Source organism: Colletotrichum truncatum (genome assembly GCF_014235925.2).
Source record: "Colletotrichum truncatum strain CMES1059 chromosome Unknown Contig_0004, whole genome shotgun sequence".
Classification (NCBI taxonomy): domain Eukaryota; kingdom Fungi; phylum Ascomycota; class Sordariomycetes; order Glomerellales; family Glomerellaceae; genus Colletotrichum; species Colletotrichum truncatum.
In genome coordinates, this window is record NW_027222401.1 from 3937560 (window position 1) to 3962345 (window position 24786).

The 24786-nt window shown below is 45.5% G+C and overlaps 7 protein-coding genes across 7 annotated transcripts; 4 read left to right on the top strand and 3 right to left on the bottom strand.

Annotated features, from left to right (window-relative positions):
- Positions 1-5221: 5221 nt before the first annotated feature.
- On the bottom strand, positions 5222-9481 carry CTRU02_207835 (nacht and ankyrin domain protein; the record flags this gene model as incomplete). The annotated part of the gene is made up of 4 exons (XM_036733812.2): positions 5222-5676; positions 5902-6502; positions 6553-8348; positions 8395-9481. 4 exons carry the CDS (start codon positions 9479-9481, stop codon positions 5222-5224), a joined length of 3939 nt encoding a protein of 1312 aa, XP_036574486.2.
- A 662-nt stretch (positions 9482-10143) lies between these two features.
- CTRU02_207836 (uncharacterized protein) lies at positions 10144-11107 on the top strand (the record flags this gene model as incomplete). The annotated part of the gene is made up of 3 exons (XM_036733811.1): positions 10144-10522; positions 10559-10811; positions 10858-11107. The coding sequence occupies 3 exons, from the start codon at positions 10144-10146 to the stop codon at positions 11105-11107; spliced, it is 882 nt and encodes a 293-aa protein (XP_036574485.1).
- Positions 11108-11414: 307 nt separating this feature from the next.
- Positions 11415-13428, bottom strand: CTRU02_207837 (uncharacterized protein; the record flags this gene model as incomplete). The annotated part of the gene is made up of 3 exons (XM_036733810.2): positions 11415-13010; positions 13064-13330; positions 13384-13428. The coding sequence occupies 3 exons, from the start codon at positions 13426-13428 to the stop codon at positions 11415-11417; spliced, it is 1908 nt and encodes a 635-aa protein (XP_036574484.2).
- Positions 13429-14226: 798 nt separating this feature from the next.
- Positions 14227-16368, top strand: CTRU02_207838 (uncharacterized protein; the record flags this gene model as incomplete). Its single annotated transcript, XM_036733809.2, has 3 exons — positions 14227-14352; positions 14406-16236; positions 16292-16368. 3 exons carry the CDS (start codon positions 14227-14229, stop codon positions 16366-16368), a joined length of 2034 nt encoding a protein of 677 aa, XP_036574483.2.
- Positions 16369-17804: 1436 nt separating this feature from the next.
- Positions 17805-19748, bottom strand: CTRU02_207839 (alpha-l-rhamnosidase; the record flags this gene model as incomplete). Its single annotated transcript, XM_036733808.1, has 3 exons — positions 17805-18112; positions 18160-19425; positions 19484-19748. 3 exons carry the CDS (start codon positions 19746-19748, stop codon positions 17805-17807), a joined length of 1839 nt encoding a protein of 612 aa, XP_036574482.1.
- Positions 19749-20760: 1012 nt separating this feature from the next.
- On the top strand, positions 20761-22737 carry CTRU02_207840 (C2H2 type zinc finger domain-containing protein; the record flags this gene model as incomplete). The annotated part of the gene is made up of 2 exons (XM_036733807.2): positions 20761-22003; positions 22055-22737. 2 exons carry the CDS (start codon positions 20761-20763, stop codon positions 22735-22737), a joined length of 1926 nt encoding a protein of 641 aa, XP_036574481.2.
- Positions 22738-24092: 1355 nt separating this feature from the next.
- CTRU02_207841 (uncharacterized protein) lies at positions 24093-24557 on the top strand (the record flags this gene model as incomplete). Its single annotated transcript, XM_036733806.1, has 1 exon — positions 24093-24557. One exon carries the CDS (start codon positions 24093-24095, stop codon positions 24555-24557), a length of 465 nt encoding a protein of 154 aa, XP_036574480.1.
- Between the last annotated feature and the right edge of the window lie 229 nt (positions 24558-24786).

The following is a 24786-nucleotide window of genomic DNA, read 5'->3' on the forward strand; positions in this document are numbered from 1 at the left end:
GATGTGTTGGCGGCAGCCCTAACGCCGCCTGGATACGCACCCATTCAGCTAAGTGACTTTCCTGTGCTGGAGATAGCTTCTGGAAGCTAGAGAAAGCTACATTTCTTGCCTGTGAACTCTTTAATCGAGACTGGAGGGTTGATGGTGGAATTCCAGCATCATGAGCTGCCTTTCGGACACTCTGCCCACTTGCAACTGCATTGAGAGCTTGATTGACTTCTGTTTCCGTATACTGGCCCATTAAGCGTATAAGAGTAACTATTCAAAGAATTATAATAATCGCTGTAAAAGTGGTGAAGATATTAAAGAATGTTGAAGAGGGTAAAATTCTACATGAGCAATTTATGGGTGTGCGAAATGTGGGGGTGTGCGAGAAGTGGGTGTGCGACGTTAGTTAGACCTCTTAGTCTTTTTAGACCGTTGTTGAGACTGTTGCCTATGGATATAGGAATTAGACATAGGGGTGTCCTCATCACGCCTATTTTCATCTAATATATCCGTAATAAGGGCTTCTAAAGTAGGTATCTCTTTAGAACGTAAGGCAGCCCTTTGCCTTTCAGCCCAAATAGGAAATGATTTTGATAAGGCAGCTATAAAGACCGTATTTTGGTCTATAGTCTCGATTTTTGCTCCTACAGAGGCTAATTTAGATAAATAAGCCTTAAAAGAGCTAATAAATAGATTTAAAGAGCTATAATCCTCGAATTTAATAGCGTGGAATTCGAGATATAGCTGTTGCCTTAGAACCGGCCCGGAACCTTCATAGGTATCCTTTAGTAACTTTAGGGCTTCTGCTGGGTCTTTATTATTAAAAACCAGGCTAAGAGGTTCTGGCTGTAAATTTTGCCTTATAACTAGTAAGGCTTGTGATTTTTGCTCTTTGGTTATAGCTGAATATTTCTCTTGATCCTCAAAGTATTGGGATAAATTCAGCAATTTAAAATAGATTTGAAGGGTAGTAATCCAGGTATTCCAGTTATCTATACCCTTTAATCGTTGATTTTCAGGCATTAAACAGCCTGTAACGGCTCTTATAGCAGTAGTAGTAGTCGTAGTAGTCGAAGACATATTGACTTTTAATAGGGTGCTTATTGCCCTTAAATATAGGGACTTATAGCCCTTGGGTACTTATTGCCCTTGAGATAGGGGACTTATAGCCCAAAAACTGCTTATAATATAGGGAATTTATCCCTTAATAGGCTGCTGAAGATACTAAGGAGCTATGCCTTGAGTAAATAACAGGTATTTTGCCTTGTTATTAAGTGCTGAGCCCTAGGATATGCCTTTATAATAGGGTATATAAGCACTAAAAGCAGCAAGTAATATCTTAGAATAATAGTTTCTAAGACGTTATCCCCTTAATAGTCTCGTATTTAGTAGTACTAAGGACTTACACTTCGTCTGCCTTAATAGTACTAGAATAGAGTTAAAGTTTTAGACTTTTCGTCTTAGGGGAATATAGCCGTTATAATAATAACCGTTATAATAATATACGGTTTAAAAGAATAATAAATATAAATTCCTAAAACTTATATCGTTTATAGGAATAAAATAGAGTTTAAGATATTTAATAACCGAAGAGTTGAGGATAAAAGAATAAGTAAAGTTATTACTCCGCTGGGCTCATAACCTGTTGGAACGGTAGGTAGGAATCTCGTAGATAGTACGATATCCTTATAACAGGGTATTAGAGTAAGGGAACTTGTACTTATGAAGTAGGGCTTTAATAGTAAAGAATGTATAGGCTTATATTGAAGCTGAGTTGGTTGAGGAACTAATAGCTAGCTAAGGGAGAGAATTAGGCTAGTTATATAGTAGTATAACGTCGCCTATAATAGCTAATATAGGAAGCTATAAGCTAGGTTTAGTATACGTAAGTATATACGTCAACTAGCTTATAAAGCAGCTTATAAATCAGACTAGAATCTTCTTTAACTAAATAGACTTTTAGATAAGGTTAAAGAGAGTATTCCATAGGGATCTGAATGTCATATGTTTAAACTAGCAAGCAGCCATTCTTAGCTAGTTACTTTTGTAAGTCCTACTAAGTCTTAGATAAGACTAAATAGGATAAATAAGTAAAATAGAAGTATAATATACTTATACTTCTAACAAATATCTTTATAGTAAATAACCTCCTTTCAATTAAGTAGGTAAACATAGTAAATATAGCTATAAAGAAAACTATAACTAATAAGGAATCCTTTAATTACTTATAGTTCTATCTTAGCAAAGCGTATAAGGCGTCGAAAGCCTTTCTTATATACGTAGGTAGTATAGCTAAACGTTCGAAGATATTTAATATAAAAGGCTTTACGTTTAGTAGCTAAGTTTAGCTTTCTTACTATAATCTTATAAAGGCTTAAGTTACCTTTAGAAGGTATAAGTAAGAGGTTAAGAATCTAAGTTACTAAATCGATACTATAATCTTATAATTCCTTTAGAAAAGATATATTAATTAGCTATATCTAAGTACTTTCGACAATAATATAACTAGTATACTTAATAATACTATTTATAAAAAGTATATAAGCAATAGTCGTATTATAGTAAATACCTTCGAAGTAGGGGTTATTAAAAACCTTAATTAGCTTAGAAGTATTATTAGAAACCTAAACCTTAGGCTTAAGGCTAGTAAGACTATAGAATTTAGTATCTTATTTCTTAATAGCTATTAAGATAGTAGCAAACTTATAGTTAAGTAGAAAAACAACCTAGTAGTAACTACTATACTTATCTATAAGGTATAAAACCTAATAGTTCCCTTTTATTAATAAGGGAAGAATACTAATAAGATTAAGGTAAATTTTATTACTAATACTTATAAGTAGAAAGAGTTAGTCTCGACTAATCCGTTTAGTAGATTTACTAAGATAGTAAGACTTATAAAAGAAGGCGTTAATTTCTAACGTTATAAACCGAATGTTAATACGGCGGCAAGCCTTTATAATACGTAATAGGTAAGTATAAACTAGCCGGTAGTATATTAGTTTAAGAGACGGTTGCTAGGTAGCCTAGAAGGCTATAAGGCTAATAGTAATATCTTAAAGCATATAATTTCTAATATTATAAGTCTTAACAACGTAGACGTTAAAAACCTAATAAACTTTAGTAAGGAAAGTATGCTATATTACGTATATAAGGCTTAAGGTTTGCTAATTATATTCTACGTAATTACGACGAAGTTTTCTAAGGCTTAGTAAGTTAGCTAGGCTAGAAGGGTTATACTTAACGTTATAAAGTATCTAATCGTAAATAACGTTAAGGTTAGTAAGGTCTTAGGTTTAGAAGAAGACGGTACTTATGCTAAGTAACTAGACTAAGGCGTTAGAGGTAGAAGTAGAAGGTATTAAATCGCTTTTTTCAATATACTTAACGAAATATCGTAAGTTATTAAAAGTTAAAGTAGTATAACTAGAATCGAGAACGATATTATCTTAGGTAATAAGGTTATCGTAAGTAGTAGTAAAAACTACTAAGCTAGCGATAAAGGCAAGGGTAAACTAACCTAAGATAGTAGGTAATGCTTTGATAATAGTCTAGTAAGTATTATTAATAAAAGTAAGCTAATCCTAGCAGTAGCGATCGCTATATATATACTTTCTTACTTTTTTAATTAACTTATCTTAGTTAATATAGTATAGAAGGATAAGATTAAGGTAGGCGATATAGTACTTTATAGTCTCGTAATTATAGTTATAATAGTCGTACTTTTTCTTTTCCTTAAAAGTAGTAATAGTAGAAGTAATAATAGTAGTAACGGCTAGAAAGGCAAGACCCCTACTACTAGCAGACTTACCTCTAGGTATATTGCAAATAGTAGCATAACTATGCTTTTAATCCTCGTTTTAAGTAAGTATATAAATCGTATTAACTACCTTATTTTATATAGAATAGGTAACGCCTTTCGATATAAAATACTTATATATATCGGGAAGTTAATCTTTAAAAAAGTTAAGGAGGAAAATAGTAAGGAAGAAGTCTAGCAAACGATTATAAATAGTCTTAATACGCTTTCTAAGATAGTAATAGCGATTAAAGGTATCGTAAAGAGTCTTATAATCGTTAATAATAGTCTTAGCAAACTCGTTAATAAGGGTAGCTATAGCGTCTTATAAGATTCTCGGAATATACTTCTTAAACGCCTGCTATAATTCGTAAGGGTTTCTATCGTCAACCTAACCTGCTATATAAAGTCTATTAAGAACTGATTCGCTAGCGTTTATAAGGAGACTATACGTAACGTTACGGTTCTTTCTCTATTCCTTTATAGCGATAGGGTTAGCAAGGCGAGGGACGTTAGTCTCGAGGAATATCTCGAAGTCGTATCCTTGCAAGGTCGTTATAATAAGCATACGCTAGGTATTCTAGTTAGATTTACCTTTTAAGTAAGGGAGAAGCGTAAAAACGGTCTTAAAGTCGTTTTAAGATATCTTAAAGTAAAAAATAAAGGTATTATAATAGTATAAGATAGACTTATAGTTATACCTTGATCATAGGCGTTTCTCTAAGGCTATAGCTTTAGAGGTATATCTATACGTTAGATAGCTTACTTTCGCTACTACCTATATATACTATTAGAAAGGGAAGGTATTAAAAGGAAGGTATTAATAAGTAAATAATATTAAAGAAGTAGGAATATATTATAAGAAGGAGAATCTTATATAAGAATATAAGAAATAAGTAGAATTATAAGATCTAACCGTAGAAATATAGTAAATCGAAAGGAAGAATAAATACTCGTAGAAGATATAAGAAACTAATAGGCTAGTTTAAAAAACCGAAGCTAAAATAGTTAAATTCTCGTAAGAACGAGGAATCGAAGTAAAAGTTTAGTTATAATAGAATTCCGTAGTATTCGTAAAAACCAGTAGGTTGTAGTAGTCGGTCGCGTGCTACGTGATATTCGTGCGCGCCAGGCAGCTAATATTGCGTCAGAAAGTAAAATTCGTCAGCGAAGGGAAAATAAGGCGAGAAAATCGCATAGAAAGGTAAATAAAGCAAATAAAATCGCAAAAATTCGTGAATCAATAGAAAATTAACAGACGAGTAGAATAATAAGTAAAACGACGTTATTCCGAAAGAATAACGCTAGGCTCATAACCTATGGGCGAAACCAGCACAGAACGCTCAGAATGGGGAAAAGTGGTGTTGTTGGTTGAAGAACTAACTAACTGGCTAGAGGGCTGTGGAGGCTGGCTAAGACCAGTGGTGGCGGCCGTCAGCCCACGTGACGGGCCGGCGAGGCCTGCCACCCACACTCTTCGACAGCTTTGAGAAGCTGTCGTGTTATCTGAATCTCGTCTCCACGTGCCTCCAGGATCAAGGCCATCATTTCCACCCCATAACGATTCTCTGCTATAACCATAAGGACCTCCTGGGTGATGTGAACCTCATCTCCACGCATCTCTAGGAGTAAGGCCATCATTTCCTCCCCAGCCCAACCTTCCGCTATAGCTATAAGGACCTCTTGCGTGATTTGAACCTCATCTGGAAGCACCTCAAGGAGTAGGGCCATCAACTGCTCCCCACGAGGGCTCCTTGCTATAGCTATGAGGACCTCTTGCGTTATTCGAACCTCATTTGGACGCACCTCAAGGAGTAGGGCCATCAACTGCTCCCCATGAGGACTCGTTGCTATAGCTATGAGGACCTCTTGCGTGATTGCAATCTCATCTCCACGTTTGTTTAGTAAAAATGCGAATCTCGCGTCTCTCCAACCTGCTCTGACTGCAGCTATGATATTGTCCTGTGTTATTTTGACTTCATACCCATACTTCTCTAAAAGCAGGGTAATTGTCTCCTTCCCACACCAAATATTCCCCGCTGCAGCCTCAACAACAGGTGTCGCAATCTGAACTATACCGGCATTCCTTTCAAGTAGTAGGGTGATTGACTTACCTGATCCTGTTTTCGCCGCAGCCATAATAACTTTCTGTGTGATATTAATCTCATTTCCACGCTTCTCTAGCATCATGGCTAGAGTAACATCCCCATTAACGGGATTCGACGCTGCAGCTATAACAACCTGTTCCGTTATCTCGAAGTCATCCCCACGCTTCTCCAGTAGCATAGCTAGAATAACATCCCCATTAACGGTATTCGACACTGCAGCTATAACAACCTGTTCCGTTATCTTGAAGTCATGCCCACGCTTTTCGAAGAGCGAAGCCATCATCTGTTTTCCAATGTCTCGGTTACCTGATAAAGCCTTAACAACCTCTTCAGTAATCTCAATTCTATCACCATGGTTCTCCAGGATAACACTCATCACATTTCCCTTAGACCCTGCCGCAGCTACGACAAACTCCTGCATAATCTCAACCTTACCAAGATACTTCTTAAAAAGTATATCGATTGTCCTCTCTTTACGCCAAGATTCACCACCCAAGCTTATGACAAGCTCTGGGGTAAGCTCAGTTTCATCTCGAAGACTCTCTAGCAGCAAAGCCATCAAATCTTCCCCATCTCGCCGACACCATCTCGCAGCCTCGATGTCGTCCTGTGTTACCTGAGAGCCACTTCTCTTGTATGCCCTCCATATGCGGCTACGTGAAGAGCAGTTTCAAAGTGAGCACCCCCAGTGTCACAATCAGCGCCATGTTGAACCAGCATTTGAACCAACTTGTCATGACCTTGCGCCGCAGCAGCCTTAACTGCTGTGCCGAAGAACCCACCTTTTGAGTTAACGTCAGTCATTTCTTGGTCTAAGATACGTTTGGCGACCTCCAGTAAACCAAAATAGCTTGCTAGAGTCAAATCTGTCCATTTGGACGAATATCTCCAAGGAAAATATGGTTCCTTCTTGAGTACTTCAACCCAAACTGGTGTGTGTTTTTTGGATATATGACACAAATCACGAGCATCGCCACGAAATGTGTTTCTTTTAACCTCGTCCTGAGAGTTATAGTGTATTGTCCAATTCGTAGCAGCATACGAGACAAACGACAATACCTGATCACTGGCCTGGTTTTGCCATATCAGGTTGAGGTCTTGGAGTGATAAGAAACGAATGCAAGAAATGAAGATGGTGTTGTGCGCCAGAAATATATCAACGCTTCCTTGCCATTCGTTCTGTTGTTCAGGGCATGTTAAGAATTCCCTAGCTGTCTGGTGAATGAGAGACACTTTGTCATCATACACACTGATGAACAGGCCGCACAGGTTTTTTACCGTTCTTTTGAAGGTCTCTCGACGCCAAAGTCTAGACCTTAAGCTATCATAATTGTTGAACTCTTTCTCTTGCAATGTCAGAGCATAGTTGACTTCGTCTAGAGTCAAAGGCCGCCTGGCAACGAGGATAATTTGAAGAAGATGACTAGCTTGAATCTTGTTATAACTGCGGCTCAAAATCTTTTCGTATGCGTTGAACACCCCCGAGGGAACATCAGATAAGAGGTATTCAATATCCGAGACTCTGCTATACGCGCTCCGATGTTGGGTTATAATGTCAAAGGTGAGACTAAGCCAGAGATAGGTACGGTTCTCCATAGCCTTTAGGCGAGCAGAAATTTGTTGACACTCTGCTACATCAAAATCCTCTGAGAGTTCATTAACTTTGTGGTCAATGACAAGGTCAATCTCATGGTGAATCTCTTCAGACTGTTCATCTCCGTCAAATTGGATGTATGTTTCAGCAGAAAGCGACTTCCTGAACTTCATGAAAGAGCTGTCCAAGTCGTCATACGGCCGGCTTGTAATGAGAAACTTTAGCCTCGCTGTACTTTGATGCAACTGGTGACTGAAGTAGAAGGTCTCAAGGGCCTTGAGTATCTCTTTTCGGTCATTTTGGCTGCATTCGTCCAAGGCATCAAGCACACAAATGACTTCCCCAGCATTAGGTCTCTCCACACAAGCTGTGAAGATAGTCCAGAGCTGGTAGAAATTATTTCGCAGGCTTTCTCCGTAATCCGTGTAGGACTTAACTGCATGGCTAATCAGAGAGCAAGTCCTGCTGTGGGCGAAGAGTTGGTGTAATAAAGCGGACAACGCGTCATGGCTGTTGGTACGTCGTTCTTCGCCGTCCTTGAAAAAGAAGTAGCAGACCGTGGTAGTGGCGGGGTCTGATGACTCTTGAATCTTGTCCACTAGAGCCCGTGATAGCACAGACTTGCCGCATCCAGGACCGGCGGAGACCCAGATGATGCTTGAAGCTGTGCTGTCGAGCCACCTGTGAAATCTGTGGTCCTTGAAGAACCATTCACACGTGCCGGTGACTCTCCTGGGGTTGAAGTTTTTGTAAGCGTCATGATTTGCGGCCAGCAACTGAAGAAGCTTTCTTTCGTTCTCGTCCTGTGGTTTTGATACTCGTGTGGGGACTTGATTCTCAACTAGTATCGGTATGACGGCTAAAATCTGTCAGTAGAGATGACGCATTTGAGATAAGCTACTTACACTGCGTAGTGGGAGGTATTGGAACATCCGTATGGGGATAATCTTCCAGAAGTGCCTTCATTGCAGAAGCTGCTGTCGCCGCAGCGAACGCTTGCCATTTCTTGTTCTTGTGACTGTCTGCATAGTCACATATTGCTTTGACAATGATGCAGGGTATCTGGTCCCAGACACCAGCTCCCTCCATCTCAAACGCAATGAGGTCATGATCTTCAGCAATCCGGTCGCGGTCCAATCCAGATTTCATGACAGTATCGCCTGAGCCGACACGACCAACGAACATTTGCAGGTCTTGTGCCACTGAGGCTTCGAGTTCATGTCCCTCGTCAGGTAACTTCGGTTTCTTGAGGCGCTTCCTCAACATGAGACGTGCAAAGTCGCACTGGAGTTCCTCGCATGAAGCCTGGAGTGCTTCTTCACAGGCTCTTGATTCATTACAGCCACAGCATGTAGAGGTATAGTGCTTGTGAAGATAGTCCGGCTCAAAAAGGCGGTCTTCTGTTACTGCAGGCCGCTTATACAGGTCTTGATATCCACTGTCAGTTGCCTTTTGCTGGATCCACTCCAGGATTTCGTTTGTCCGACGCTGCAAATTATTTCGGCCATGTAAGGTTTGAACAGTCGCAATCAGGGTCCGGATATCCACGTTAGGTCTCCCTAGGCGCTCCTCAACGGTGTCTTTCAGGGCAAACCGATCGGGATGCCTCCGGCCGAAGTCATATTGTACGACGCTCTTGCTGATAACCACATCTCCAAGCAGGACCTCGTTGTCGGTCCCAACTCTCGGAACTCCGCCGCAGATGCCAGTCAAGATGGCCAACTTGACACCGGGATAGCTGAATAACAGGGCGGTTGCCGCGCTTGCTGCGTTGACTTTTCCCATGTTCGGGAGAAGCAGTAGAACGACGTCATGGCCCCCAATCCGACCGATTTTGTATTTATTATTGTCCCCAGATGCGTTTCCCAGACCTCCATTCCCTTCCCGTATCTCATCGAAGGCAAGGGCAACGGCATCGTATTCGCAGCCCACGGCGCATATAACCGCGATCTGGAAGTCTTCACGGCGGAGGGCTCTGGCGTGGCTAGACATGGGGAACCGTTTAAAAACACTTCGTAGTAGTAAGTCGTTGTAGCAATTTCCACAATGATCGTTTGGCAAAGGCGAGGAAGTGTTATCGATGGATGAGATGGTTAGATTACTCTTGACCGACCGCAGGGTGTCGTCAGACACAATATCAGGCTGGCGCTTCATCAGGCGCGCCGATTGGTTTGCGTGATTTCGATTGTCACTGGTTGTTGGCGTTTGCCTGCAATGCATTTGTGTAACGACTACTTTTATTACTAAGGGAGTAAATTACTTCTGCTCAGAAGTCTATGAGCTATATCTATACAAAGTAGATATAATTAGTCGTGTTTTATCACTTTAGCTCATCATGTAGGCAGCTTAACTGGTAGACAACCCGCTTTTGGTGTTGCTATGAGTACCTATCAGCGATAACGCTGGTATCCATAGCTGAGCAGACCTGCTGGGCCGGAATTGGAGACCGCTAAATTCCTTAGTGACTGGCCTGAACAACCAAATCCCCATCTACCATTGTTGCTTATATAATATCAGAAATGGTGGGGTTTCTCACCGCCTCCAGCTGTGGGTCTAGGAACAGCAGGCGGTGGAATTTCTGCCGGTCAAAAAGTTCATCCACCAAAGCCCCCATACCCCGCCAAATCACCAGGACCAAAACGCAAAGGCATACCATGGCAGCGACGGTACATCCCGAGAACGACGAACCGAAGGAGGAATGGACCTTCGTAAAGTCCAAGTCAAGGTTCCGGAGGAATCCTCCTAAAGTGCCGTCCAAGGCATTGAACGTCTCCAAGAACGATGAACCCCGCATCTACAAGTCCGTCGCCGAGATCACGACCGAGTACGAGTCCTTCAAGGTCCGCTGGCGCGATACCGCATGTCACTCCCGAATTAAGGGTCTGGTGAGAGAGAACGCCGACGAGGGCAGAAGGGTGCGGCGGGCGGTGTGTCTTGGCGTCGGCACGTTCGACCCTGAGGACGGGGGATGGGATGCGAAGAGGAGGAGTTATATCCAGCTGGACGGGTTCCTGACTGTTGTGGAGGTTTTGTGTATGTGTAGACTTTGTTCTCTTGATGTACATCCAACTCACGTAATGATAGCCGAGATCTATAACGAATCCATACCGTGCTCCTTTCAAGAACCGAGGTTCACGCCCAATGATATCGAGTTCCTGAAGAATCTTGGCCATGATGTGGTTGAGTCGCCCGCAGCGTTTGAAGCCGTCGACGAAGATACGCTGGTATTTGCCATTCATATGTACCGGCCGATATACGAAGCTACACTGGAGAAGGCCTTACCTGCGATGTTTGTTGGGACAGGATGGGATGTTTGGGATGGGTTAGTCAATATTACAAAGTGTGTGAGCGGAGACTGACATTCCCAGGGCCGGAACGTTAAAAGAGGGAGATTTTAAGTGCATGAGCGACATGCATAGCTCGCACAAGCAGTTTACGTTTCCTCAAGACGGGACTTACACTAGTTTCTCCAGCACTTGCTTGTACTGGAGGCCAAAGCCGGCTGAACAGGAGGTGGCCTCAGACAAGGCCTCTGAGGAGAGGGGGGGTAAAGCGACTGAGAGTCCGGAGTCTGAGAAGGTCAAGAGCGGTGAGAGCGCTGAAAAGACTTCAACTTGAACCAACAGAAGTATTAGTCTATCAAGCGGAGCGACAATGATACCCTATGACGGGCCCTTGGCGGTGGGCTTCACTTGACTTCAGCCCTACTCCATGTCTGAGGTGTGACAGATTGAGGCGCCAAGTACTATAACATAAGATGCTTCGGCACAAATGATGCATCCCCTTTGGAAACTGTACGTCGAGTTTCAAGTGCCAATCTAGAATCTACCCATATACAAGTTAATGTTAGGCCACTGCAAGTGTCCTGGGTAACAGCCAGGGTTCACAACTGAGGGAAAAGGCCAGCCCGTCACCTGGCTGGACATCAAAATTCATCCTCACTGCCACCACTGTCGTCTTCGCTATCAGTAAACCAACCTAGTTTTACCTTGTATGAAGAGAGTATGCTTCGAACTTTGTCGGATAACTCTGCTCTCTCCGCAAGCATTTCGTCTCTGAGACGCAGGGCCTCTTCCTTTGGTATGGGAAAATCCGATACATTGTCCACAATGATGTCAACCAACTCCTTGGGCAGAACGTTCATTTGACCCTGGCTTGTCGAAAACTCACCAGCCCACCAGTCAGCCTGCTGAGGCGGCACGTTCGCCGTAGACAAGACTTTGACTCGTGGGTCAACCAGATGTAGCGTCAAAATCTTCCTGTGTCCGGGCCTCGTTGCATCTTTCAGCTGGAATGAAGAATGTTTGTGTTGCAAGATGTTGGGGTATACCAGCGTCAGGCCTTCACGCATAGTGACGAACCCAACATCCTGGAGGGATGGAAATTTGCTCCTCCTGAATCCGAAAATCTCATCAACGCATGCAAAATCCCCGTCATTATAGCCACAATCCTCCTCGAAGTTTAAACCCTGAAATCTGGATTTGAAACGTATTCGAGAATCTGTAACATTCTCGTCGTCGAAGAAATGAAGGGCAGTTGCCACGATATGGTCGTTAAGAACCCCGTCCAAAATGAAACCATCACGCAAGTCGTGTACGGGGCTTCCTGGCGTCAGGTGTATTGTTTCCATCTTAACGATTACTTGAATGGCCCCTGAGTTACCGAGCATAACCGTGTTGTCGGCCAGTGACTCGCATGTAACTGGGCTATCCTGTACGTAGCTTCTATCATTTTTGCGTCGAGGCTCCGGCCGATCGGTGACACTGTGATCGTGTAGCCACTCCTCCGTTCGCCTTTGCCACTCGTCATCGTCAATCAAGCCGTTCATCAAGTCGTCTTTAATGTTCAACGGGTCATAGGGCGCTTCTCCTGGAAAACTTCGATAGGCTTCTTGCCAGAATATGCGCATGTCGCAAGGTATGGTGTCCTCGTATACTGTACAGTAGACAAGATTCCAGAGTGGCATTATGTTCGTAATGAATTTTTCGAGGTGTTTGTATACGTCCGCGTGGTGCCTTAGATGAAGGTTGTTAATGTAGCTGTTGATTTTCGCGTTCTTGCCGTCAGGGAACTCGACGTTGCACGGTAGCCATTGAGATTTGCCTGACCACACACGGTACGGAGCATCATCGCAATCTTCCGTCCTACTAGTATCATCGGGCATAGGTACTGTGTTCCCTTTGCTCATGTGACGGAGGCAGTCGTCGAGACCGATCTCTTTGTCAGGCAAAACCCTTGAGCGACCGTAGATGAGCGGGTATAAGGTTGGATCGATGAGTTGTATCGCTGTGTTGGCCGAGGTTGAGTCAGTTGTTTCAATTTGCGTATTTTTTGTCCTGATGTTCTTGTATGTTTTAAAAGATGTAGTCCGCTCAATGTCAATCGCGGCGATCTTTAGCGATTGCTGTAATTCTGGCGGAATGACCCTGTCCGACCTCGCAAGACGGACAGCAATATCGAGTACTGCAACGATCCCCGTTTGCCTGTAAATTTCGGCCTTCTCTTGCAACTCATCAATACACTGATAGAATAGTTAGCCGACGAACATCTGACCATAGTCGCTGGGCCACAAACGCATTCAAACATGGTTTCCGTGAAGTCACCGTGGCGGATTCCGGCATATTGCTGCCAGTTCCTCGTCATGGCATGTGCCTTCCATTCTTTGATGATTGAGTCTAGAAAAACATTTGTGTCCCAGTCTTTTTCGAGGGTGACCTCTTCCATAAACGCCACCATGCAACGCTCGCGATTTGTATGCGGCCAGGTCTGTCTCCAATCGCTAGCAGCAGAAGGAAAGCGGTCTTCGGGCTTATGATTGACTGGCAGACCAAAACCCGGTATCTGTCAAAGTGTTAGCCGGTCTGATCGTCAAGGAAAGGCCTGCCTGAGCCTACTTCTATTGAACCAGGTGTACTACAAGAGTAAGCTTGAGCAGCCATTGTGGCATTCAATAGGTAGCCAAAGTTTCCGATTGAATTTAGTAAACTTCAGTGAGATGGGTAGTTATTTAATATCAGAGTGATTATAGTCAGAAAATGAATGGCTAGTGTAATGTAGCCTCGAAAAGGTGTGAGAACATGGATCTTGTTTAAAGACACTTCGAACTGTCAGTGGAGGTCACACCCTTAGCGTGATCCTCCAACGATCAGGTGAGTCCATGTGTCGACAGCTGTCAGACCTCCTCAGATAAGCGCCGTTTGCTCTGTAGTCAATGGAATAGGAAAACAAAATGAGGGAAGCATCTACAAATTTTATTTCGCGCTCATTAATTCCAGTTTCAGAATTCGGTCTGGTATTATGAAGAGTGATACTGCCAGAACTGCAACTAAGAGCTGCTCCCTGTCTTTTGTCACACACATCAAAAGTAGATACTTGGATGACATTTTGGACGGCAAATAAACCCAGCAATTTCCGCTCCGTGACAAAATGTATTGAAATAGCCTTTCACTACTACTACTTCAATGCTACGTCTCCTAGGGCATTAAATGCACTGTGTAAGCACGATGTAACTAGTGTAAGACTGCGAGAGAAGCTGAAAAACAAAAATCTATTAGTCGTTCAAGGAGCATGATCGCTTCCCACAGGGCAAATTAGCCAATCAGACGGTTGAATGGCATGCCCTGCCTGCCCCAGCCTCCCGGCATTGGTCCGCAGAAATACAAAGCTGTCTGTCTTCATGATCCACCTAACTGAGCTGTATCACTTTCTAGAGTTGTCATGAAGTGACCGCAATAAATATGGAAACAACCCATCAGAACGGAGTCACGCACGAAGTCCCAGACTCTCCAAAGCCCTTGGAGACTCTGACCAAGTATGATCCAACCTCTGAGGCCAACAGCCACCAGCGCCTTCAGAGAAAGAAGGTGATGACTCTCCTTCGTGTTTGCCATGGCCATAGGGACTGACGGAATCCCAGAAACTGTGTACAGGCTGCCGAAGCCTAGAGTTGGGAGTAAACTGCTTCAAGGTCAAAGCAGCGTCTTCAAATGACACCAAAAATGCGTCGCCAGAACATGTTACCCCGCTGCGGTCATACACTACACCGCAGCAGCTAGGAAGTCTGAGTGAGATACGACAACGCTCTTCAAATTGCGAGATGTGCGCTCTCATTATCGACTCGGTGGAGGAAGCCGGAACGCGAAATCCGATCGGAGACTATCTGAGCGCAGCAGCTGAAGCTGAATTGGAAGACGCTCTCTGCTCCGTCAGCTGGGAGATTGACGGTCGCGAGGCGGCTTCGACCAAAGGCCACGGCAAAAACCCCGTGAATGCAGTGCGTGGGATCACTAGACGTATGCACATCCGATGGACTAATCCTCGTCTTTCGGATGCATATCTGGTGTATGTGGCACCGGACAAATCCGCCAGAACCGCATCGGATGCTGACCGGGTCTGGGCGAAAGACTCTATGTTCTTGGGGCGAAACATCACGCAAGATATCGAAAACCAAGCTTTGATTCGATCGTGGCTGGATCTCTGCCAAAAGTCTCACCGGGGTCCCTGTCGCCAAAAGAATGAGCAGCAGGTCGACCGTTTCGTCGAGATGGTTTCGCACTCCTACTTCGGAGTTATTGACGTGCAGAATATGCAACTGACGCAACTTCCAATCAAACCCTCCAGAGACCGCCGAGAGGACAGCGATGAAGCAGACTCAGACAGACATGATCCATATGTGGCGTTGAGCTACGTCTGGGGAGCCGATGAGACGGCGTACACCACCCTGGCAGAGAACGTCATGCTGCATCGCATGCACGGTGGGCTGGAAGATGTCCTGCATCGACTACCCAAGGCAATCCAAGACGCCATGGACCTGGTTCGCAGACTTGGGTTTAGATACATGTGGATAGATCGCCTCTGCATCGTCCAAAACAGCTCACGGTCTTGGAAGCTGAATGCCTTCAACATGGACCTTATCTATGGCAATGCGGCACTCACCATCTGTGCTGCTGATGGTGACGCCTCATGCGGACTGCGGGCTATGCGCCCAAAGACGCGCAACACCAGGCAGTATAAGCGGAACATCAACCCCCACCTCGAATTGATGGTGACTCGTCCACCTGAGATATACATAAGAGCCTCGGAATGGAACGAACGAGCCTGGACATTTCAAGAACGATTGCTTTCCCGCCGTTGCTTAATATTCACCAACGGCAGAGTCTACTTCCAATGCCGCTCGACCGGAATGTCGGAGGACATTTTTGGTGATCAAAAAGGCGCTGGATGGTCATTGGACCTTGTTGATGCCCCCATGCAAATGTTCAGACAGCTGGATAACCGAGCGTTCTGGGTTTATATGAAGTGTGTTGAGCTGTATACCGAAAGAAAACTCACCCAAGTCAAAGACATACAGGCGGCCTTCAGTGGTATGGCAAACATGATGGAGGAGCGCATGTGCGCGCCTTTCATACATGGCCTCCCCAGTTCTCACTTCGATCTGGCTCTACTGTGGGAGCCGGTGAAGTCAGTAAAACGGCGAATGATTTCGACGAATGACAACAACCACACTATCCCAGACTTTCCCAGTTGGTCTTGGACTGGCTGGGTTGGTGAGACAAAGTATCATGATGATCTTGTCGGGGGCATCCTTGACAACGTTTCGCAGTGGCTGGACACGCATACCTGGATCCAATGGTGGGTGCGAGACGGGCACGGCGACCTCCGGCCTCTTTGGGACTATTATCAGTCCGTGGAAGATTTGAGCCTAGACTCGAACTGGAGAGGATACACCGAAAGACGGGTAGACAAAGGTATGGCCTTGTTGACGTCCAAGGAAGAAGAGAAACAGGCTAACATACATCGCAGAAATGCAGTCCGGCAACCTACGTAGCCGAGATCCAAGAAACCCGCCAGCTGAGGATAACTCGTCAGACATATCGTAAGAGTAATGACGCTGCAAAATGGTTCCTAATCACTAATCAATGTTGCAGCGAAAGCGAAGACGCTGACAGTGCCTCTGTCTCACCTCGCCGTGAAAGAAGCTCAGGAGTCAGGGCCCGGATCGAAAACCCAATTCGAGACACGGCATATGGACCGAGGCAAGAAGAAGGATACTATGTTCCTTATGGAGGAGTAAGGGAGTCAAACAATGAAGCACAGTACAGCCGCATGCCTCGTCGCTCTCCCGCACCCAGACCGGCCCGTACATCTGTACCGAAGATGTAAGAGCTTTGAGTTATTGATTTTCTTGCTTGAAAACCGAGTTTTGGCATGTCTAACTTATTCTTGATAGGTCGTATCGGCGTCCGCAAGGATACCTGAGAGCTTCGGCCGCTGCGGGAGCTGCGGCCGCTGTAGGGTCTCCGCACTACCGACCACCATATGAATATGGTGTACCAGCGCCCGCGCCACCGCCAGAAGACCTGATGCAACAAGATCGACAAAAGTTGCGACCACCTGTGAGGCAGAGTCGCGCCGAAGGTTGGAGAAAGTAAGAGTCACTTCCGTTAAATGATGAGTACGAAGGCATTGGCTAACTGATTGCAAGTGACGCAATGGATGCATATGCTGAATACGGCCCCAAAAGATCTGCTCCTAAACCTGTAGCACCCTTGAATCCAGTTCATACCGCCGCCTTCTTTGATATGTTTTTCGAAGATAACGAGAAAGATTTCAACATCACCCTCCGAGACTATCCGTACCGCGTCGTTAAAGCGCCGTTCAACCCGAAGCCCGAGACATCCGAGTTTCCCCTTCTTCCGATTCTGCAGTTCCGCACCTGGCACACTTGGCTCAATATCAGACAGAGCACTCCTTCCGAACGCCAAGTGGGCGAGCGCAAGCTGCTGAGCCTGGATTCTGAGACGGGACTGACTAGATACCATATCACGGACGACGTGGGAGACTGGTGCGGGTCAATTGTGCTGGACGCTGAATGGGCAGCCAAAGCGGGCGAGAAGCAGGAGTTTATCGCCATCTCGGAGGCGAAGAGCTTTACGCTTGCTGAGTGTCCAGTGTGGACGTACTATATACCAAAGGAACGAGAGCAGAGCGAGTGGGATTTGTACTATGTTCTTCTCGTTGAGAGAAAGGAAGAAAAGTGGGAAAGGGCTGGCGTGGGCAAAGTGTTCAAGGAGGCCTTTCACAGTGCAAAGCAAAGGGAGATTATGCTTAGCTAAAGGGATGGATGAACTTTGGACTATTTTGCTGACCAATATGCCTCTCCCTATATGACGATGACTTAACTGAGAGGAAGTTAAGATTTGCTCGAAATTCGAATATTTGATCCTTAACTACGCATTTCTACCGACGCTGGAACTTGACTTCGAACTTATCCAACGGACCCTCAACAATACTGCCTCCCATGTTAACATACTGTTCAGGGGCCGATAGCTCTGCAATCGTCCCAGCAGGCAATGTAAGCACTATCAAAATGGAGCGCGTAACCGTTTGTGTCTTGGCAGATACCGTCGCTGGGCAATGCCATACCCATACGGATACTGCGTGTTTCTGGGTTCCAAAGGCAGGCCAGGATGCTTTCCTTCAGAGTCTGGGCCTTACCGGCGAGTTGCGTTTTCCGTTCAGCATCGGAGGTCATTGCAATGATGGCATTCAAGGCGTCATAGTATGCTAGGTTTGTGGTTCCAGAAGCACCAAATATCGGACCACCCATAGGGTACCAGTGCACTGAGATTTATTAGCTTGGATTTGTGATCTAAACATTGCATACTTACTTGAAAGTTCAGGAGGTGCCTCTATGAGACCGGATGGCTTCAGATGTGATTCCGCAAATGTGAGCAGCTTTTCAGCGGCGGGAAGGAAATCGCAAATAAACTTGTCATCCCCTGAGTGCAGCCAATAATCCTTGGCGGCAACAACCAACAGAAAAGCGTATGTTATGGAGTAGAACGCGTATGTCGGCGGCGGTTCATCGCCAGTATGAATGGGGGCTTGGATCGGACAGAGGTTACCAAGATATCCTTCTGCTGTTTGGTGACTCGCAAGCAGTCTAATGCTGCCCGCAACAGCTTCAATATCCAAGCGAGCATAGGCAACTCCTCGGCCCGACACGAACAAATCTCCGCCAAATGTGGCTCTGTCTCTCTTGGCACCATCAATCATACAGGAAACAGCATTGGTTCCTACTTGAAAGTCTGACAGAATTCTGTCCTTGTTTCCGAGTTGCATATCGTTCTCGTACAAGATTTCTCCGTCGGGGCTTTTAACGACCAGGTTTCGATAGACTGATCGCCATCCGTTGGGTCCACCAAAGGCCACAGAGCCGGTGTTGATGGCTGAGCCACCAAGTATCGGCCGCACTTGAGCATCTGAAATTGTAGTGACTTCTCGATCATTGATTGTGACCGTGACGACGCTGCCAATTGCGACGGTGGATATCTTGACCCATTCACCCCTTTTGGCGATGCCATGGGTAGACCAGCTTCCGAATCTCTTCACCGGAAACACAGCTGGCTGGTCCGACAAACCCTCATAGGCACGAAGTTCTTCAGCTTCTGTGTCCAAACAGAAGATGATTCCATTGGCCACCATATGAACGCCCCAACTGGCGCCACGCTGTTCCGCAAGGACCTCGAATGAGACTTCTTTATCGCCCCACCGAGTGCCCCGGCGACAAGGAGCCCAATGCTGACCGGGAATTCTGGTGCCTGTTGCAGTGACTTCCCATGATGGTGCGGTTTCTCCTTTGAGTACAGTGCACGCGTCTATGGTCCTGACGCCGTCTTTCCAAATAAGATTGAGAGACTCGTCAGAGCAATAGAAGGACGCTTTTGGTGCTATGAGAGGCCTAACCATCTCTATCCCAATCTTACTGATGACCACGGATGTCTCGGGTGAGAGAAGCACAAGTTTTATGTATCTCTGTGATCTCTGTGTAAACGTAGATCTGACAACTTGCTGTGAGTCGGACGGCTTTATTTCCACGGACACACTGCGATAGCTGTCCATGGCGTTAGAAAAGAGAAAGAATGGCCCATCGCCTAATGTGACTGGGTCAGTGCTGCTATCATCTTAAACGTAAGGTACTTGAAGCCTTACCCGTCTCGCAGTCAATTCCTTCGATTGTCTCACTGTACACAACTTGCAGTGTTATTAAATCTTGGCCGTTTGCACGATCAACGGTAAAAATAGGGAGTCCACCAATACAGCGGCCATAATCGAGAACAATTGTGGCGTTCACCGCAGTTGCGGAAGGCCGATCGTTACAGAGAGTCAAGATCCCCGAGTCAGCGTCTAGTTGAGCACTGGCTGACGCAGATAGAACCCTCTCGGGTACAATCAGTTCTGGTTTAATAGCAGCCATTGTGAAAATGATGAAAAAATAAAGGCTCAGGAATAAAAAAATAACCAAGCCCTTCGTACTCTGATAAGGTCTGCTGGAGAGCCTGTTAGTTATCTGTACGGCTCCCTGGGGTTTATCAACTTTCATCGTCCGTCCCCTTCGGGAAATCCGACAGTTCAATGCGCTAATCCTCATACGGCTGTACGTCCACCCATCTCTGTGGGGTAAAGTGGACGGAAAGCCTAAAAGGGACAGGTGTCCACCAGTTTCTTGAGGACGTCCACCTTTGCTGAGACGGCTTCTCCGTGGATTCTTCAAACACATTCATGAGCCTGTACTGCTTCAGGGTGTCATTCTAAGTATGGCCCCAAGGAGGAGAACTGGCGAATATCCCTGTACAATCTGTCTTCGGATATTTAATCGGGTCGAGAACTTGAAACGACACCAAAAATCACGTAGGTATCAAGACGATCCAGCCATGGGTTAACGGGCTAATTTAAGCGTGACAAAAACTTTAGATCAAAGCAGCCCAGCACATCGTTGCGGTATCTGCCATCGAGAGTTCTCGAGAAGTGACTTGCTGAAGAAACACCAGCGACTCCATCAACGGCAACAGGGCGAAAAATCGTCAGCTGTGTGCGATCAAACACGTCCTTCTGCGAAAAGTGAGTATCGGTTCATTCAGGAGACTCCTGGCCACCCATCCGGCAGTTCAGAGATCCATCGGCCTGAAGGAGTTATAAAAGTGCAAGGTGCATCAACGCAATCGACGTTAAGCGTACAACTCGATAGGAAAGACCCGTCTGTAGCATCAGATGCGGTCGATCTTGATGCAGACATCGATTTCACAAGTTTTATCCGTTCATGGGAGATCGGAGAGTGTATCAACTCGAGCGAGTGGTTCACACAGGAGTTTTACGATGCTGCTAGAGAAGCGTCAAATACCTGCAATTCGGCGGCATATCTCAGAACGCACGACGCCCCAGCTTACAATGATGGGTGTGAGCTTTGGAGCTGGCTGAATCCACTTGGCATGTCGGAGGCTATCCAAAGCTATGCAGTTGTTGATAAGCCTACTGCAAGTCACCTCCCAACTGCAACGTCGATAACAACCGCCAACCCTGAAGACCCCGATATTGCCTCACGACCGTGTTCTCCGCCGAACGTCCCTTCGAAAGAGGATGCCGTGGCTTTCGCATGGAACCCTTCATCCGAGAAGATCAGCCAAACGCAGCCAATTTTCGTCAGCCATGACCATGACCTCCTTAGGCATCACAATCCAAGATTTGACATTAATGAATCAGTATGGACTGGCATCCAAGACTTTTTGGAGAGCAAGGGAACGGCTTCAGACAACTTTATTCTGCCTTCCCTGGCAATTGCCAATGTTTTTCTGGGCCTCTTCTTTGAAAGGTTTTACGAGCAGAGCCCTGTTTTGCATATCCCAACTCTTGAAACCAAACAGTTGTCTCCCGCGTTGCTCTCCATCATGATAGCAATTGGCGCGACGTACAGCCATTTACGACAAACTCGACGATTCTCAATTCTTCTTTTTTACCGCTCCCACCAGAACCTTCAAGATCTTGTGAGCAGGGATAGAAGGTTGACACGAGATCCGCAAATAATATACTCATATGCGTTAATGTGCTACACTGGACTATGGTGTGGGAACAAAGGGGCCTTTGAAATTGCTGAAGCATCCCGAGGGACTCTTGTCACATATATTCGGCGCCTTCCAGAGCATCACATTAAAGCTTCGGATGCCGCCATAAATGACACCAGGAAGAGATGGAGAGATTGGGCACTCTCGGAATCAAGGCGACGTCTACGTTGGTATGTGTTCATGCTTGATTCCCAGTTCCCTGCCATCTTGAATATGAGGGGCATGATGTCAACATCTGAAGTTCATAACTGGCAAGTCCCCTGCGAAGAAACATTTTGGCAAGCACCAGGTGCCTCTGAATGGGGTAAACTTCTAGGAACCGAGTCTCATCCACCAACCATCAAGCTCATCACGCTCTATGTAAAAGCCAAGAGTCTTCAAGCCATGAACATGCCGCCTAATAGCCTCAAAGCGAATCCATGGACAGTCTTTCTTGTCATTAGCTTGTTGGCCAGTCGAGCATTAGACTGCTCACAAGATTGGGCAACGCCGACCGCGAGAATGTTGGTGGATGAGTACGATGATGCCGACTCCTCAAATAATAAAGAAAGTGCAGATTGGTTCGACAACGTACTTATGTTCTCTATCTCTAATCTTCGTCAAGAAATACGCGGTATGTCATAAGCTCTTTCTCCGCTAAAAAAGTGCTAATATGGCTGTCAAGCTTCGCTCGAATATTGGGGTCGTGCAGTTGTTCCTGTAGACGATGAATGTCAAGGCGATAGATGGGGAGTAAACCAATATTTTAGTCGGGCATCTGGCGTACTCGTTGGACTGGTTCACCTGCACCTTGACATATCTATCTCGGATCTGCAGGATGCCCTCGGAAAAAGCGGGCCTCATGCCGTAGAGGAAGCACTCTCTCGCTTCAGGCTTCATCTTCGCCATCCGCTTATGACCTCTGACTATCTGAAACCCCGAGGAGAATCGAGTGATCGATTGCCTCAATCTTTTACTGGAAACAATCTCAAGGTCAATAGTGTCTTCGGTCGAGCAATTGCCGATATCACTGCCATAACGGACAACCTTCTGTTACAGACAGCAACTCCATACAGCATATTAGGCGTTTTTCTGAATTGCGTTGTTCTATGGGCGTTGGTCAAAACTAGCACCAAGGAGGAACGAGTGTTACTGAAGACGTATCTTGACTCAACAGAGATCGCCCTATCCGTCGCTGGCAAGCCAGAGTTGAAAAATACGCTGAGCTTTGCACTGGAATCTTCAGATATTTCCCTGGAGAACGCAGATGCGATACTCATGCATGCTGCCCAGAACATTGCAAAGCTTGGAACTTGGGGGGCGTCTTTGAACCTGGCGCTTCTGCTTCAGTTGAAAGCTTTCTGTTAGGCATTGGTCATATTTCAACGACGATTTATGGAAGGATTAAAAGTCAACCTAAAAGATTGGTTTGCCAAGTCAAGAAGGATTCGGTGTGGTCTAATCACTCAGCATCTTCAAGTATAGAGTTACAGGCTACTTCCTTTTTCGGCAAAACATACATGAAGGATTGAGGGGCAGGTCATATAATAGATCTCGCCAATGCCATAAACAGAATAGCCTCTTTACATCGCTGCTCGTCCAAGTTGCCCGATTGGACATCTCCCTGCGACGCTGCATACTTGGGTTGTATTAGGGTCTTACAAGGCATCACCCGCGCTCTCCCGTCCCGTTCAACCGTGTGCGCGTAGTTGAATTTCTCTTGCTAGGTAGCCATCCCATATGCTCCTTGCGAACGCGGTAGTGAGATTAGGCCTGTCAGAATACAAGACTAGGAGGGTTATAGGCGAGTTAACTTGCCTTGCCTCAGCATTATTGGATGTTGTCAGGCTTATAGCTTGAAACCATGGTCCAAAGTGTCATGGGTACCGCAATTTTGTGTCACGTCGGCTGCGAAGGATTGAGGAGCTGTGTCTATAAGACAGACCCTAGAAGATAATAGCTGGCTGGGGGATATCAACTCCGCCAGGAGACCTAGAAGGATGAGCGGTTTATCGGACCGGTGGCTAATGGAGAGTAGTCAGATATTGGTAAAGGCAACGTGCTCTGACTGTATTTTTCGATTCATATGCCTGTTTAGGCTCTCTTTCTAACATTGGCTTAGTGGCTTTTGATGTGTCCCAATTTGAAGGATTCGGAGAACTCGCTTGTGAAGGCTCCTGCCGAGATTGGCACAATGGTAGCATTTCGAGTACAGTTTAGGCGGAGAGGTGAAGCCATCCATGATCCTTCGAACGGGATTCGTTGGCTATCATTGAACAGCGCGTAAGGAATGTTGCCATCGTTTAGTTTTGATTGAATGATCAACACCTATAGGGAAGCAATCTAGATTTAGCCTATTGTCGTACGTACAGTTGCCTTGAGACTGGCGTGAGGGTTTTCGTATACATCGACATGTGAGACAATTGGAAAACTGTCAATCAAGGTAGGAGGTGCTTTCTGGACAGTTGCGCCATGCCAAAACCTTCCAACGGAACTAGATCTCCCACTTCCAAGAAAGAATATGAAGTATCAGACCAAAAAGCCGGGTTGCAATAGATTGTTGCGAATAAAAAATACATTGAATCATAAGTGCTCTTACAAGAAGTACAAAAAGCCCAATATTAAAGTCGTGTTGTATCGGACTAAAAGACTAAACTATACATTTTTATTCAAGCTACAAATCATTCCCATTCTTCTATCACAAAGCCATCACAACTATCAAAATGTTTGCCAAATCTCTCAGTCTTGCGGCCATTACCGCTGCCTTCTTCACTACTCAAGCTGCCGCTGATGCGTGGGAGAACCAAGGATGCACTGAGGTTTCCTTCGACACTCTGTTCGCCGTAAAGAACGCAGAGCTCCCAATCGCCGGTCCCAAGGGGCTCTACGCGACCACTGTCGACGACCAATGTGTCTACGTGGATGCCTCTCCTGGAAGTGCTTTTTCAAAAGAGCAGCCTGAATACTACAACTCCTTAATTGCTGGCGCCAAGGCATCCCAGGTGGGCGGTCTCGACTTCCTCTCTCCCAACCCCGCTCGCGGCCTTCAGGAGCGCCAGGCCAGTTGTGGTCAGACTTGCAGGTCTAGTGCGACCTCACCAAAGACTTGCAACTCCTGTTCTTGCAAGTACGACTACACTTTCTGCGGCCAGGGTGGTGCTTGCACCGCTTACTGGAAGTGCAAGTAGGGGCCAATAGGTTGAAGAGCAATGATATGGCTCCATCTTTACTTTGAGGTCATGGTTCATAGCGAGTTTTGAGTGTAGTTAAAGGCACGCACCTATGAAGGAAATCATGCACAGATTCAGCGGTGACACGATATCAATGAATTCGGTGACTTGGTCTGTGGGACTCTTGCATTAAGTTAGAAATACAGTCATTACCGCAACACTAGCGCCACCGTGACTAATGGTCATG